Source organism: Dendrobates tinctorius, unplaced genomic scaffold (assembly GCF_039654945.1).
Source record: "Dendrobates tinctorius isolate UK_male_01 unplaced genomic scaffold, ASM3965494v1 ptg000228l, whole genome shotgun sequence".
Classification (NCBI taxonomy): Eukaryota; Metazoa; Chordata; class Amphibia; order Anura; family Dendrobatidae; genus Dendrobates; species Dendrobates tinctorius.
Genome location: NW_027361895.1, coordinates 3263742 through 3280270, shown reverse-complemented (window position 1 = coordinate 3280270; position 16529 = coordinate 3263742). Strand labels below are relative to the sequence as shown.

General features: G+C 41.7%; 1 protein-coding gene across 1 annotated transcript in view; it reads right to left on the bottom strand.

Annotated features, from left to right (window-relative positions):
* COL5A3 (collagen type V alpha 3 chain) overlaps positions 1-16529 on the bottom strand; it is a 379057-nt gene that overhangs the window by 51788 nt on the left and 310740 nt on the right. Inside the window, exons 26-34 of the mRNA XM_073555703.1 lie at positions 16347-16400; positions 10723-10767; positions 10405-10458; positions 9436-9543; positions 8945-8998; positions 7539-7592; positions 7140-7184; positions 6922-6975; positions 6683-6727 (exon numbers count right to left, since the gene is read on the bottom strand). Coding sequence (XP_073411804.1) covers positions 6683-6727; positions 6922-6975; positions 7140-7184; positions 7539-7592; positions 8945-8998; positions 9436-9543; positions 10405-10458; positions 10723-10767; positions 16347-16400 — 513 coding nt within the window. The remainder of the gene's footprint in view (positions 1-6682; positions 6728-6921; positions 6976-7139; positions 7185-7538; positions 7593-8944; positions 8999-9435; positions 9544-10404; positions 10459-10722; positions 10768-16346; positions 16401-16529) is intronic.

Below are 16529 nucleotides of genomic sequence, written 5' to 3'. Positions count from 1 at the left end.
ATTAAAGCAAAATAAGACGCCCGTGTTATGAATGAGTCACCGAAGGAGGAAAAAACAAAAATACAAGCTAAGTCCAGAAAACCGGAGAGGTTGGTAGCTATCGGATTGCAGACCCCTGATCCTATCCACAACAACTAACAGTAGCCGTGGGGGGTTCCTACGATGCCCTAGACCCCTCGATCACAGCCGGAGAACTAAATAGGCCAAAAGAAAGAAAGGGGAAAACTAAACTGCCCCAGAGCAGACCCCAAAGCAATAGGCAGCCCCCAACATATAATGACGGTGAAGCAAGATGAAAACACTAACTAACACTAACACTGATAGAAAGATAGGTTGAGCAAACGATGGGGCCCAAGCTAACTAAAAAGGACAGGATAGAAAAGTTGCTGTCTGCAATCCATAAAAACCCTACCAAAAAATGTCCCAACCGTCTGATAGGAAAAACAGGCCCTGAAGTCACTAGGACTTCAAAAAGACAATATCAGCACTCAGGTAAATTCTGAAGATAGAGCAAAGAGACAAACTGATCAGAGACAAAAATGGAACTCAGCACACCCCCAACCGGGGATGGCTGAACTCCAAAAAACAAGGTAAACAAAACAAAACTAATAAGTTCACTAGCAGAGCAAAAACTTATCTTTGAGAAGCAGGAAACAGACTGGTCTCCAAGAATCCAGCAGAGAAATCACCAGCGACTCAGAAGGGCGTCGGCTGCCTTATATCCAGTCAGAATTTCCTGTTACCCAGTCATCATCTACCAGATCAGGTGTTTGGTAATCAGCCTCACTACCTTCCTTCACCAGAAGAGGGAGTTCATCAGACATCGACGGTGAAGGGGAAAATGAACTCACAACACCCCTGCTTGTGAAAGCTTACAATCTACAATGAGGTGGGGGAGATACAAAGTACAGGTGTGTATTTACAATGATGTATTTACAATGATGGCCCAGCCATCTTGAGAAGGTGGGGGACACAGATAGTGAATGGGCTACATACTCACACTTGCACATAAAATGACTTTGATTAGTGAACATGATAGGCTGCTCTGAATAGATGTGTTTTGAGAGAGCGCCTAAAGCTGTGCAAATTGTGGATAGTCCTAATTTCTTGGGGTAGAGCATTCCAGAGGATTGGCGCAGTGCGGGAAAAGTCTTGGAGTCGGGAGAGGGAGGTGCGGATTAGTGCAGAGGTTAGTCGAAAGTCTTTTGCAGAGCGCAGAGGTTGGCTAGGCCGGTAGACAGAAATGAGGGAGGAGATGTAGGGGGGTGCTGCACTGTGGAGAGCTTTGTGGGTGAGAACAAGTACTTTGAATTGGACCCTATAATGAATGGGCAGCCAATGTAAGGACTGGCAAAGAACGGACGCATCGGAGTACCGATTAGCCAGGTAGATGACCCTGACTGCTGCATTAAGTATGGACTGGAAAGGGGAAAGTCGAGTATCGGGGAGGCCAATTAATAGAGCATTGCAGTAGTCCAGGCGGGAGTGGATCAATGCGACAGTGAGGGTTTTTGTTGTTTCCATGGTGAGAAAAGGGTGAATTCTGGAGATGTTCTTTAGGTGTAGGCGGCCCTGAGGTACCCCGACAGCGAGAGGAAGAGGAGATGACGTGGAGCCAGCAAACAAAACACTGAAGGAGCGGTGAGAGAGATAGTAAGAGAACCAGGAGAGAGCAGTGTCTTAATGGCTAGTGACTGGAGCCTAGAGAGTAGGAGACGGTGGTCAACAGTGTCGAAAGCTGCAGAAAGGTCGAGAAGAATGAGCAGAGAGTGTTCACCGTTACATTTTGCTGTCAGAAGGTCATTGATCACATTGATGAGTGCAGTTTAAGTCGAATGTAGGGGTCGGAAGCCAGACTGTGAAGGGTCTGGGAGGGAGTGAGTGGAGAGGTAACGGGTAAGGCGGCAGTAGACTAGGCGCTCCAAGAGTTTAGAGATGAAGGGGAGATTGGAGACTGGTCTGTATTTGTTTGTGCAGGATGGGTCGAGAGCAGGTTTCTTTAATAATGGAGTAATGATAGAGTGTTTGAAGGAGGATGGGGAAATGCCTGAGGAGAGGGAGAGATTAAAGATTGTAGTTAGGTGAGTTGTGATGACTGGAGAGAGAGACTGGAGGAGTTGTGAGGGAATGGGGTCGGTAGTGCATGTATTTGGGCAAGAAGAAGAGAGGAGTCTGGAGACTTCTTCTGTGATGGGATCAAATGTGGAAAGTGAGCCAGGGGAAATGCAGGTAGGGATGGGAGTCACAGCAATTGGTGGTTGGGAGCGGATTTCCTGACGGATATTATCTATTTTCTCTATAAAATGGGAGGCCAGGTCATTTGCACAAATGTCTGAGATAGGAGCTTGTACTTTTGGCCTGAGGAGGGAGTGAAAGGTGTCAAAAAGTTTCTTGGGGTTGTTGGCTAGTGAGGAGATCAGGGTGGTGAAGTAGGTCTGTTTGGCGAGGTGAAGGGCAGAGATGTAGGTTCTTAGCATAAATTTGAAGTGGATGAAGTCTTCTGGTGTGCGGGTTTTTCTCCATCGGCGTTCAGCACTCCTAGAGCATCTTTGGAGAAATTGAGTTTGCGATGTGAGCCAGGGCTGTTTTACTCTGTGTTTGGAGGTTCTGAGGGTGAGGGGCGCTACCTGGTCAAGGGTGGTTGTAAGAGTGTTGTTGTAGTGATGAACAGCCAGATCAGGACAGGAAAAAGAGGAGATTGGGGACAGGGAAGATTGTAGGGAGTCTGAAAGTGTCTGAAGGTTAATGGCTTGTCGATTTCTGAATGTGTGATACGTAGGAGTGTGCTGGGGTGGGCGAGGATTTGTGAGCGTGAAGGAGAGAATGTTGTGGTCAGAGAGGGGAAGCGGTGAGTTATTTAGGTAGGAGATTGAGCAAAGCTGGGCAAAGACCAGGTCAAGGGCGTTACCGTTTTTGTGTGTCGCAGAGGTTGAGAGCTGTGAGAGGCCAAGAGAAGTGGTTAGTGATAGAAGCTGGGATGCAGATGTGGAAGTGGGGCTGTTAATGGGGATGTTGAAGTCTCCCAGGATAAGAGTTGGTACAGTAGTTCTGAGGACATGAAGTGCGGCAGCCAGGCTGAAAAGAGGTCAAGGAAGTGGGTGGGTGAGCCTGGGGGCCGGTATATGACCGCTACTCTGAGGGAGAGGGGACGGAAGAGCCTGATGGTATGGACCTCAAAAGATGGGAATGAGAGTGATGGAATTGGGGGATGACCTGGAAAGTGCATTGTGGGGACAGGAGTATGCCGACTCTAGGTTTCTGTCATTGTTCATTTCTGGAAGACACAGTTTGCTATGAGAGCGATCCATTTTTCTAAACGGCACGCTTCCCTCCATAAAGGTAAGAGCTATTCCTGCAATATGAAGTTTAGTACTTCCCTTTCGTTATTCCTTTTTATCTTATGCAATCATATATACTGTATCGTTATGTTCTTATTTTCTATAATGTGTAATTTAATAGCTATGTTCCTCTTGGTCTGTAAACCGCACCTCTGAAACCATTAGCTATCTGTAATAGGTGTCCAATTGGCCTGTATAAACGAATGGTTGTGGCAGCTGGTAGGTCCCTTTTGTGTGTGTGTATATATATATATATATATATATATATTCCATGCTCTGGAATCAGAGGAGTACTTACCATACGCTCACTGTTAGTTCCCCGATAACTGGCCCAGTAGGGAACCCAGCCGCAGCCTCATCCATCACTCTTCAGTCAATTGTGTAAGTGTCCTAAGGATTGGAGGCAGTGGAGTTGCATTTCCCTGACAAACTGGTGGCAGCCACTGGTTGCCACCATTAATCATGACAGCAGCATTTAGGAGATTAGGAGCAGAGAGGGGTGGTGTCACTTTTAATCACAATCTAATTGATTGTCATGAAAGCCAGGGGACTAGCAAAGCTCAGGTGTCTGCCATGTTAATACACTATCTAAAGCATAATGTGTAATTGTACAGACCATAATAATACAGAATTGCAGTGTATTGTATAGGTGATCAAGCAATTGCAGGTTCAAGTTTCCCTAAAGAGACTAATTAAAAATGTAAAAAAAAACAACATACAAAATGTGTAAAAAAAAAAGGCCATACAAAATATATATATAAAAAAAATTATAAGTTTTGCTATAACAATTTTATAATAAATGTCTCCCTTTTTCTCATATAAATAATAATATCTACAAAAAATAAGAAAAAAAATAACATATTTATTATTGCTGCATGTGAAAGAATAAATATTTTCCCCATATGGTGAACACCAGAACAGAAAAAAAATCAAAATAGTAGAATTGCTTTTTTTATTACTTCACATCCTGAAATACATGGCATAGAAAGAGATCAGAAAATCAATGCTGACAATGAATTGAGGCTTGCAAGAGACGTCAAAAGCAATAATAAAGGATTTTGGGGATATGTCAAAAGTAAAAGAAAAGTCAAAGATGCTATAGGATTTTTACAGGATGAAAATGATGAAATGGTAAGACAGGATGTTGAGAAGGCTGAACTTTTAAATTCCTATTTTGCATCTGTTTTCTCTCAGAAAGAAAATGTAACATCAACTGTTCTTCACTGACCTATTAAGGGAATAGAAGAATCCAGGATATCTATAAACAGAAAGATAGTGAGGAAACACTTAGCTAACCTAAATGAATTCAAGTCTCCAGGTCCAGATGAATTACGCCCCAGAGTACTGAAGGAGATAGCAGAAGAAATTTTTGAACCCCTCTCCACAATCTTTGAAAATTCTTGGAGAACAGGAGAAGTCCCAGAAGACTGGAGAAGAGTAAATGTTGTCCCTGTTGTTCCTATCTTCAAAAAGGGAAAGAAGGTGGACCCAGGCAACTATAGGCCGGTGAGTCTGACTTCTATACCAGGAAAGATCTTTGAACAAATTATTAAACAACATGTATGTTAGTACCTGGATAAGAATGAAGTGATTAAACAGAGTCAGCATTGGTTTGTAACTAATAAGTCATGTCAGACTAACTTAATTTCCTTCTATGACAGAATCACTGATTGGATGGATCAGGGAAATGCTGTAGATATAGTATATCTTGACTTCAGCAAAGCATTTGACAAAGTATCTCACACAATTCTTATTGAAAAAAATGGCTAAGTATGGAATGGACAAGGCAACTGTCAGGTGGATTCATAACTGGCTTAGTGATCAGACCCAAAGAGTGGTCGTAAATGGCTGCACATCCAGTTGGAAGAATGTCTCAAGTGGGGTACCACAGGGCTCTGTCCTGGGCCCTGTATTGTTCAACATCTTTATCAATGATTTAGATGAAGGAATTGAGGGTAAACTGATTAAATTTGCTGATGACACAAAGCTGGGAGGGATAGCTAATACTAGAGAAGAGAGAGAGAGGATTCAAAAAGATATAAATAAACTGGAGAAGTGGGCAGCAACTAACAGAATGTTTTTTAACAGGGAAAAATGCAAAGTACTACATCTGGGCAATAAAAATGAAAAAAGCATATACAGAATGGGAGGAATAGGGCTAAGCAACAGCACATGTGAAAAAGACTTGGGTATACTAATAGATCACAGACTGAATATGAGTCAACAGTGTGATGCAGCAGCAAAAAAGGCAAATGCAATTCTAGGATGTATTAACAGAAGCATACAGTCTAGATCACGTGAAGTCATTATTGCCCTCTACTCCTCTTTGGTCAGACCTCATCTGGAATACTGTGACCAGTTTTGGGCGCCACATTTTAAAGAAGACATCAACAAACTGGAGCAAGTTCAGAAAAGAGCGAGCAGAATGGTGACCGGTATGCAAACCCTGTCCTATGAGGAAAGGTTGCATGATTTGGGAATGTTTAGCTTGCAGAAGAGAAGACTGAGAAGAGACTTAATAACTGTCTACAAATATCTCAAGTGCTGTCACATTGTAAAAGGATCATCTCCATTCTCACTTGCACAAGGAAAGACTAGAAGCAATGGGATGAAACTGAATGGGAGGAGACACAGATTAGGTATTAGAAAAAACTTTTTGACGGTTAGAGTGATCAATGAGTGGAATAGGCTGCCACAAGAGGTGGTGAGTTCTCCTTCAATAGAAGTCTTCAAACAGAGGCTGGATAGACATCTGTCTGGGATGATTTAGCGAATCCTGCTTTGAGCAGGGGTTGGACCAGATGGCCCTGGAGGTCCCTTCCAACTCTACCATTCTATGATTCTATGATTCATATGGACCTCAAACTACAGCTTTTACAGCAACCATACTGACGTGAAGAACAAAGTCACCCTGTCATTTTTACCAGGAAATGAAAACAAAAAGAGCAACATAAAAATTTATTTTTAAAATGAATGGCATCATTGAAAACTACAACTCGTCCTGTGAAAAACAAGCCCTCATATGGCTATAGGGACAGAAAATTAAAAAATTATGTATCTTGACGAATGAGGAAGAAAAATGAAAATAACTGCATCACCAAGGGGGTAACAGTACATGGTAAGCTCCTTAGCTCCCTCTAGTGGAGGTCATAGGCAATCTAAATTTTATCACTCGACTTTGATAATTCAATGGATATGGAGCTCATATTAGAAAAATGATGCTCTGTCCGCTATTGGGATATATTAGGAAAGCAATCAGCACATAATTTTGCACTAAGTGCAATGATTGACTCAAGATCGGTCGGTGCGGAGATTCTTTATATATACAGCAGCTTATAACTCACCTTCTCACCAGCTGCTCCGGGAACACCGTCGTGACCAGAGTCACCCTGCAAAATACAGAAGAATCTCAATGACATTGGTGTCGTAATCAGAAGGTCTACATTGACCCTTGACAGAAGAGATCGCCCACAAATGTCTCACATAAAGGACATTTCTCCTGATTCTTGCACTCAAGTCTAAATTAACAATGGCTTTAACTGTGAATTGCATTATTACCAAGCCAATCTGTGGGAACGCTCACCTTCAGACCTGGCTTTCCAGTTGGCCCTCGTTGACCTCTTTCTCCTCTAGTACCCTAAAGCAACATCATAGAGAGATATAAGTCAAGATTTAGGGCTCAATCCCAAGTGCCAATTTTGGAGAAAAAAGGTTGAGAGAGACTTGTGTAGACTTGAGTTGTGTAGAATGATTATTAATGTTATAATAAGTTTATGTTATCACAATAAGTAATGTTCTTACCGAGGGGCCGCGTGTTCCAGCTTGTCCTGGCTGACCACCTCTTCCCTAAATGGAGGTAAAGCAGAATCTTGCCTGAAAAAGTCACCAAAATTATTCTGTCCAAATAGCCCCTTAAAGTGCCCCCCAGGGAAGAAATAAAAATGGGCCCTGCCTACTTGACTCTTTACCCACAGAGCTATTTCCTAGGAATCAGGAGTGAATCTGAGACTTTAAGTTCAACAATAAAGTGCATTACATTACATCTGGAATATATTTTTATCCCAAGGAAGCAGTTGATTTTGAAGTAGGCAAGGGTAAGAATCAGCTTCTTGTTTCCCTTATCTCCATCTCACCCTAACTATATGGGTCCAGTTTAGGTTTCTTAGATATTTCCCATGGGAAGGTTTTATTAAAACTTACCCGTTTGCCTTTCTCTCCAGTCACACCCACTGGTCCAGGAAATCCTACGGACCCCTACAGGGTGAAGTTAGTAAATCAATCATTTCCTAATTTAGTATGTAGCACATTACTTATGTATATGCAAAATATAATGTATACAGTACTGAGTATTGAGAGAAATAAAAAATCTATCCAGGTGGTTGCGTTACCTCCTTCCAAGCTGGAGTAGAGGTCCTCCACTCTAGCGAGTCCTCAAGTAGAGGACCATCCTTTATATGACCTTAAAGGACATGTGGACAGGGGTTGACATATTTGGATGACCTCTTTTTTTCCATATATTATAAAAATTTGCTTGCTGAATTGTTGAACTGTAAAGTCATGGGGCCTCTGTGCAAGAAAAATACCCTTTGGTAATGTATCAACAAGTTTTGCTGAGAGTGAGGTTGGTTCTCATCATAGACTTCCTTTCTTGTAAAGTTGACCATGTACATTATTCACTCATTCTGCCGACAGCTATTCCTTCCGATCTTCTCCATGTGTATGTCCACTTGTATTAGCCGAGTTTGCATGATTTTCATGGGAAGAGTGAAATGGGATACTGCCGAACACTTCTGATTGAAAGTTGTAACACTTCATCACGGGCCGGCCTTACCCTGGAGGGGCTTGACTAGTGTTTTCGCTAAGGCCTTTTATGGGGAGGATAAGCTGAGATAATGAACATCAGGTACTACTCCTGGGCAGTCCCTAAGACTGCAGAAGCTGACCGAAGGATCAGAGGCACGGGTACGAGGTACAGGACAGTGAGACAGAGGCTTAGTTAAACAATCCGAGTTTGGGGAAGGCAGTACAGGTTCTAGGAGGCTAGAAACCAACATTCAGGCAAAGAGTGGTGGGAGGAGATGCCCAACATAAACATTGCTGGCACGGGATAGACCAGGGAACTTTTCTCTGCAGGACACAGCAGGGTTAAATTCCTGCAGAGACTGGCCATGCCCCCCAAAGCCAAAAGGAAACCACTTCCATATGCAGCAGTGCTGGGGAGTGCTGAAAAAAGCAAACTCAGCGAGTCAGCCTGACACAAGGAGAAGCTGTGCAGTGACCACGGTGAGTAGGGCGGCACTGAGGAGGCATACGAGTTACCGCTATGACAAATGTGATCATAATGCTTGAACTTGGGCTGAACATAGTTCCACCTTTGAGGAGTTACTTAAAGTTAAAGTAGATGTATACAACAACTTAGTTGGTCATAGGGATATGGTCATATGGTATTTCACCTGAGGTCTTCTTAAAATGACCTTCTTTGTCTACAGCTAATAGGTACAGACAAGTAGGATCCTAGTTTCTATTTAGAGACAGTAATTATGATTACTTCAGGTCTTGATGGCCATTTTTATATCTATCTTGATATTTATTTCAGCAACTCTTACCTTTGCCCCTTGGCGCCCAGGATATCCTGGAAGGCCGGGAACTCCAAGTTTTCCCTGAAGGTATAAAATGGAGATTATAAAAGTGTGTGTATTGTGCATAGAAAGGAATGTAATTGTGGAGCCCACCAAATAAAAAGCTAAAAATGACCTTTCGGATTATTGAATTAGAAGTGTATGACCAACAGTTGTGCCTGTCAATCAAATAGTGGCCTCCAACTTATGATTTTCCAGCGTGCCTGCTGTCAGGCCATAGTTGGATTTATCATTTTCCAACAGCTGAAAAGCTACATATTGGAGATCAGTCCCTGAGCATATAGTGTCTAAGAGTTCTTGGCATGGCCAGAAGAAAAAAAAAAATATTCGGCTAATGGAAGATCAGTGAATATGGAAAAATATATTCAACTAATGGAAGATCAGTTAATATGGAAAAAATAAATTCGGCTAATTGATGATCAATTAATTTGTAATAGGAATGGTACAGATATACCAACCTTCTCCCCAGAAATTCCAGAAGCTCCTATCTCTCCAATAGGTCCAGATTGTCCCTTTGGTCCTTCAGGACCATCTTCACCACGTCCTCCTATAACTCCAGGGTCTCCCTATAAAGATAACAAAAATAATGAATTTAATTGCTTTTTGAGATCTAACAATGATCATTGATGAGTTATCACCCAATATAATCTCCACTAAAGAAACAAGGACACCATGAGAAACTCAGTAGAGAAATTTGTACATATCAAGGCTATGATGGCCTCTTTGGCACATCATGACAGGACACAATTGATGTTGTCGGTGTTTCTCCTAAAACATTGGCAACCTTAATTACAATAGTTGATTGGTGGGGCCATTATTGGAATAAAGTTTCTTAGGTCCGTTAGGAAAAATGATTCAGGAGGTCCTGGGAACGCTGGAGAATCCTCTATTAATATAGTGGGCCAGTTTGACCCTTTGTGAGTCCTTTGTCTGTCTTTTGTGGGGGGGGTTTATTTGGTAATGCTTATTCTTTGTGAGTCAAATAACTTTGATGTGATTCACCAATGCACCTCAAAGATCTTTTAACCTATATGACCATTGGTGCTATATTGGGCCATATAAAAAAATCAAAATGAGATCTGCAGACATGGTGCAAGTCGTAATTAGTCACATAGATCTAAGTTTTCCCTAATTCTCACACCTATCACATGCACCTAAGTTCCTGTCTTTCAAGACCTACAAATCTCTTTACATGGAAGATGTTGGTCAAGGGGTTTGAAGGCATGGAAGAAACCCTTTCCGAAACAATGAGAACTTAGGGAATTGAGGTCCAAAGACAGCTCTCACTGCTCCTCTTGACTCGTTTTGGTCCAGGACTAGATACATGTTGTGATCTGTTACTTACACTAGCCAGAAGATACAATGAATATGGTGGCATTTTTTTCTTTTTCACGTAGAGCCCAGAAAGTCAGCCGTTCATGACTTACCCTGTCTCCTTTAATTCCCATATCGCCTTTGGAACCTGGAAATCCGTCTTCCCCCTATAATATTAAAAAGTGTAGCGTTTATATGGGCAGCTTTACAGAGGATTCTGGACATGTTATGAATTTAATATCCCTGTTTTTATGTTATTTCCAATATTAAAAATATCCACAAAGAAGGTTCAGCATTGTATTGGGCAAGGTCAATGTACACTATCTATAATAGGGTAGATTTATTTTTCTATTTGGGGTATTTCTTATAAGCTATTCGGTCTACAATTTTTTAAAATTTTTAATTACTCTTCTACCCAAAACTTTTCTTACCTTTTCCCCTTTACTTCCTTTTGGTCCTCTCACTCCGAAGGCTCCCTGTAAAGTAAGTCAAAAAGAGGAGTTTAATGATATTTACCTCAAAATACAAGTTAGAAACAGGATGTTTTTGAGAACCTGCAAGACTGGTCTTATAAAATTATGTTCATTGCACAAGCTTTGCATAGGCTTTCCTTTACATAGCGATAAATTTCAGTCCACTGCTCAATACCTGTATGCCTGTGCCCTGGTCAAGACGAAGGGCCTTGTTGGCACCCAGCTCCTAGAACACATCCCCTGGTTTCCCTCCCTTATCACAGTATGACTTAAGTCAGAAGTTCTCCTTCTTCCACTTGGTTTAGTGAGTTGGCATAAAGATGCCCAATAGTGATGAGCGAATAGCATTGATGCTCAGGTTTTCCCAAGCATGCTCGGGTGTCCTCTGAGTATTTTGGCGTGCTCGGAGATTTAGGGCCCCGTCACACATAGCGACTCACCAGCAATCCCGACAACGATATCACCTTGTCAGGATCACTGGTGAGTCGCTATGTGACCGCCGGTGAGCTGCCAAACAGGCAGCTTCACCAGCAATCAGGACCAGCGACATGCGGGTAATAAGCGACGCACGTCGCTTAGTTACCCGCAGTGCGTCTTAGTTACCAGCGCGCTTGTGCAGGGAGACCAAGGTACACATTGTTTTACTAAGGGGTGCGCGGCACTTAGAAACCCGATGTGTACCTTGGTTACCTGCTCCCTGCATCAGCGCGCTGGTAACTAAGGTACACACCGGGTTTCTAGGCGCTGCGCGCCCCTTAGTAAAACAATGTGTACCTTGGTTACCATCTCCTGCACGCTGGTCTCCCGCCTGTCACACGCAGCGATGCGTGCTGGCCAGCGGGAGACCAGCGACCCCAAAAATGTCCAGACCTTTCAACAGCGATCAGCGATACCTGGCAGGGGGGCCGGTCGCTGATCGCTGTCACACACAGTGATCTCGCTGGTGAGATCGCTGTTGCGTCACAAAACTTGCTAGCGAGATCGCTATGTGTGACGGGGGCTTTCGTTTTCGCCGTCTCAGCTGCATGATTTGCGACTGTTAGACAGGCTGAATACATGTGAGGAATGCCTGTTTGTTAAGGAATTCCCACATGTATTCAGGTTGTCCAGCAGCCGTAAATCATGCAGCTGAGACGATGAAAACTAAAAAAAGTATACTTGCTCATCACTAATGCCCAACAATGCCCTTCTTCAGAAATTTTTGGCCAAATGAGGACACACATTTTTCAGATGCCATTAGCGCTCACTGGCTAAAATTATCTACAAGATGATACTAGTTCTGGGATGTGTTAAAAGAAGCATAGAGTCTAGATGATGTGAAGTCATTATCCCCCTCTACTCCTCTTTGGTCAGGCCTCATTTGGAATACTGTGTCCATTTCTGAGCACCAAATTTTAAAAAAGACATCAACAAACTGCAGCAAGTTCAGAGAAGAGCTACCAGGATGATAAGCGGACTGCAAAGTATGTCCTATGGGGAACGGTTAAAGAATATGGGAATGTTTTAAGAGGTATATTTTGAGGCCTAAACATGGCCGTTGTAGTACCGGGATGTTGTATCTCCTTCCAAGAATGTTACCCCATAATAAGGATTAGCGATTCTCTTTTCCTTTTTTGTTGTTATTTGCTATATGCTATTTAATGCCTATTTGTGGGTTCTCTAGTTTTACATTTTTTCCGTACCTGTACAAGTTTCTTTACTTCCCATTCCCTTTCCTCCCTTCCTACCTTCCTTCCCTTACCCTGTTTAATTACCGAAAACCAATAAAATTATTTGAAAAGAATATGGGAATGTTTAGCTTGCAAAAAAAGTTAAGAGGTGACTTATTAAGGGTCCACAAATATCTCAAGGGCTGTCACAGTGTAGAGGAATCATCATTACTCTCATTTGCACATGGAAACACGAGAAGCAATGGAATGAAACTGAAAGGGAGAAGATACAGATTAGATATTAGAAAAAAACTTTTTGACAGTGAAGGTGATCAATGAGTGGAACAGGCTGCCACGAGAGGTGGCGAGTTCACCTTCAATGGAAGTCTTCAAACAGAGGCTGGACAGACATCTGTCTGAGATGGTTTAGTGAATCCTGCACTGAGCAGGGGGTTGGCCACAATGACCCTGGAGGTCCCTTCCAACTCTAACATTCTAGGATTCTAGTTTAGCGAGTGGTCAACTTTAATTTGGTTGAAGTTACTTCAGATGACGTTCATTTTTGCCATAGGTCACTATCACCAGATACACACTATATTTTTTGCCGCTGCCGAGCGCATATGCTCAGGAGGTATGCACCCGATGGTGGCCACTGTCAGGTTGCATGAGACATTCGTCCACCATAAGGATCCATTGTAAAGAAAAGTATAACAGACAATATACATTTCTTTGCAATGACGCTCTGTATAATAAAAACACAATATTTTCTCCTTCAAAAACAAAAAATAAAATAAAAATATTGGGAGTATCATTGTTTCCAAAATAGTCCAATTTAGCAAAATAGTTGGATCATACCACATCTACTTGGCAAGGGGGAAGGAAAGGTGGCTACACAGACAGGACAGCATGAGATCGCAGCTGATTATTTTTGCAAGATAAAGCATTTCACTTCCTGTTTTAAAAAAAAGGTTTTACCTCAACCAAAGAATCAGTTGCGATCCCATGCTATAATGTCTGTATACTCTTTTGCTTCCTCCCCTGCTCGGGAGCTGTGGTGTGATCAGACTATGTTCCTGCGCGGTGAGACAGACATTACACAGTACATGGCAGGGGCACATTCATAAGATTATCTCTGCACAGGTAAAAAAAAAAATTAAGTACATCCAAATGTGGAAATTATTATTATTCCAAGATCTATTGATTACAATTAACTTTGTGCGAAAACCTCTTTAAATAAATCCTTTCGAAGAAAGTTACAAATCTTTCTGATGTTGTTGGACGGAAACCATTGGCCTAACTCAAGAGGGCATACAAGCCAGTGTACCAAATTGGCTGGGAATGGCCTAACTTTTCATAACGTTCTGGCAAATTTGCAATATTCCTGGCCAAAGAGTTCTATTTTTTTACAGAGACCTTAGAGAAAAGCAAAAGTCCAGCTTGTTCACCAGCCAGAGGTGCAAGAACACAGGGTAATGGATCCAGCACCAATAGGCCTAAATCTTGGTTAGAGATGAGGAAAGGGGTGTTGGGTCTCGGCCGCTGCCGCAAATGATTCAAAGCTGTGGGGATAAAAAACTGGGTTATCCTTGCAACGCGTTTCAGCGTTGCAGGATGACTGTTGTGATGACAGCTCTGCACATTTTGGATTTAAAATGAAAAAGCTGAGATGCCATTGAAGTGTAGACTTTCAGGTTTAATTAAAAGGTTAAAGGGGTTGAATAAAAATATCCTGTGAAATGTTTAGGAATTGCAATCACAAAGCTTTCTCATTTCAGGGGTTCAAAAGTAATTGTACAAATTAACTTTGCCTTAAATTAAATGTTCGTTTTTAATACTTTGTAGTGCATCCTTTCCAGGCATTGACTGCCTGAAGTCTGGAAGCCATGGATGTCACCAAATGCTGGGTTTCCTCCTTTGTGATACTTTGCCGGCCTTTACCGCAGCTGATCTCAGTTGTTCCTTGTTTGTGGTCTTTTTAACCTTAAGTTTTGTCTTAAGCATGTGAGAAATGCTGCTCGATGGGGTTGAGATATGGTGATGACTCGGCCATTGCAGAACATTCCACTTCTTTGCCCTGAAAAACTTCTGAGTTGCTTTCTTAGTATGTTTTATGTCAATGTCCTTCTGTACTGTGAAGCTCCGTCCAATCAACTTTGCTGCATTTGGTTGAATCTGAGCTGAAAGTATCGCACTGTCCACTTCAGAAATTCATCCAGCTGCTTCTGTCTTCAGTCACATCGATAAACACTAGTGACCCAGTGTCATTGGAAGCCTTGCATTGCCATGCCATAACAGTGCCTTCACCATGTTTCACAGAGGATGTGGTGTGCTTTGGATCATGAGCTGTTCTAAGCCTTCTCCATACTTTTTTCTTCCAATCATTCTGAAACAGCTTGATCTTAGTTTCACTTGTCCAAAGAATGCTTTTCCAGAACCAGGCTGGCTTGTTTAGATGTTTTGTTTGGCAAAGTGTAATCTGGCCTTTCTATTTTTTTTGTTTACACCTTGTGATGAACCCTCTATATCTGCCCTCATGAAATTTTCTCTTTATAGTAGACTTAAACAGCTACTTCCTAGAGAGTGTACTTCACTTAGGTGGATGATGTGAAGTGGTTTTTCATCACTATATAAAGAATTCTGCGATCACCTAAGCTCACTAGTGCTCTCTTTTTTTTTGCAGAATGTACCAAACTGTTGATTTTGCCACTTCTAACATTTCTGCTATCTCTCTGATGGATTTCTTCTTTTTTTCAGTTAAAAATGGTGGTCTGTTTCTCTTCCTTTGAGCGCATGTTGTGCATTCACAACAACAGCTTCCAAATGCAAATGCCACACCTGGAATCAGATCCAGACCTTTTATCTGTTTAATGGATGATGGATTAAGGAGGAAAAAGCCCATGCATCCCATTAAACAGCTTTTTGAGGCAATTATCCAATTACTTTTTGTCCCTTTAAAAAGAGGCAGGTACATATTAAAGAGCGGTAAATTCTGAAACCCTTACACCAATTAGGATGTGAATATCGCCAAATCAAAGCTAAGCTGAGAGTCTGCAGTTTAAGCCAATATTGATTATGTAACTGTATCTTGAATATGTTTTGGTAAACAGCTAAAAATGCCAAAACTTGTGTCACTGTCCAGGGTTTACAGTAACTACCTGAAAATCAACATCAAGACAGTCTCCCAGTAATGGTCACAGAACACAGGATAAATTAATGAAAACAGCTAATACAAATAACAATAAAGCACAATATACTTTTTGTAATTTCTTTTTTACACAAACCATGTCAACAATTGGGCATTTCTGGTTTAGATTTGGGCCAGACCAGGCAGGAGGACTAAAGCATCCCTAAACTGCCAACGCTAATGTTGGTTCATATTTGAGGGAACTACAAAACAAATGTGTCTAAATATATTTGATAAGGTCAAAATCATCCCTTCACTACTATAAGAATGACAGGTCTTCATACAACTAACTTCTGGAAAACTCCTGGATGGCAAACATCGGTTTTACATGACACAGGGAACTATATTAGTCATTTTACTACATTATCAGTTTTGTGTACATGGACTGCCATAGTTCTCAGCAACACATATCCTGCTGAGAACGATATTCTTCAAGAAAGTTATGAAATCATTCCACCAGATGCACAAGTGTTTTACTCATTCGACGGGTGATTGATAGCCTGTTTACAACATCGGCCCGTGTAAATGCACCCTACGTTCTGGGGATTGTTAGCGTATTCCTTTGCATGCAAGGAAGTACCGTAATATTTTTCTTTTAAGGATCATATATGTCTCTTGCTCACAGGCCCCCTGTGTTGCTGCACATATGATCATATACCCACTCCTGAGTATTACAAAATTAGTATATAACATTATTTTACAGTATGATAGTTGTCGCTTAATTATTATCAATTAGTACATATTCTTACCTTCACACCACGGGTGCCAGGGTATCCGATAGGACCAGGAGATCCAGGAACACCCTGATAAAAAAATGTAAAAAGTAAAACTGTGAATAATTTATATAAAAGACCCCATGTTTGTAGGTCTTCCATTGGCAGGACAGGTCCGATAAGTGACACAAGTCTAAACCATGAGAGACACAACTACAG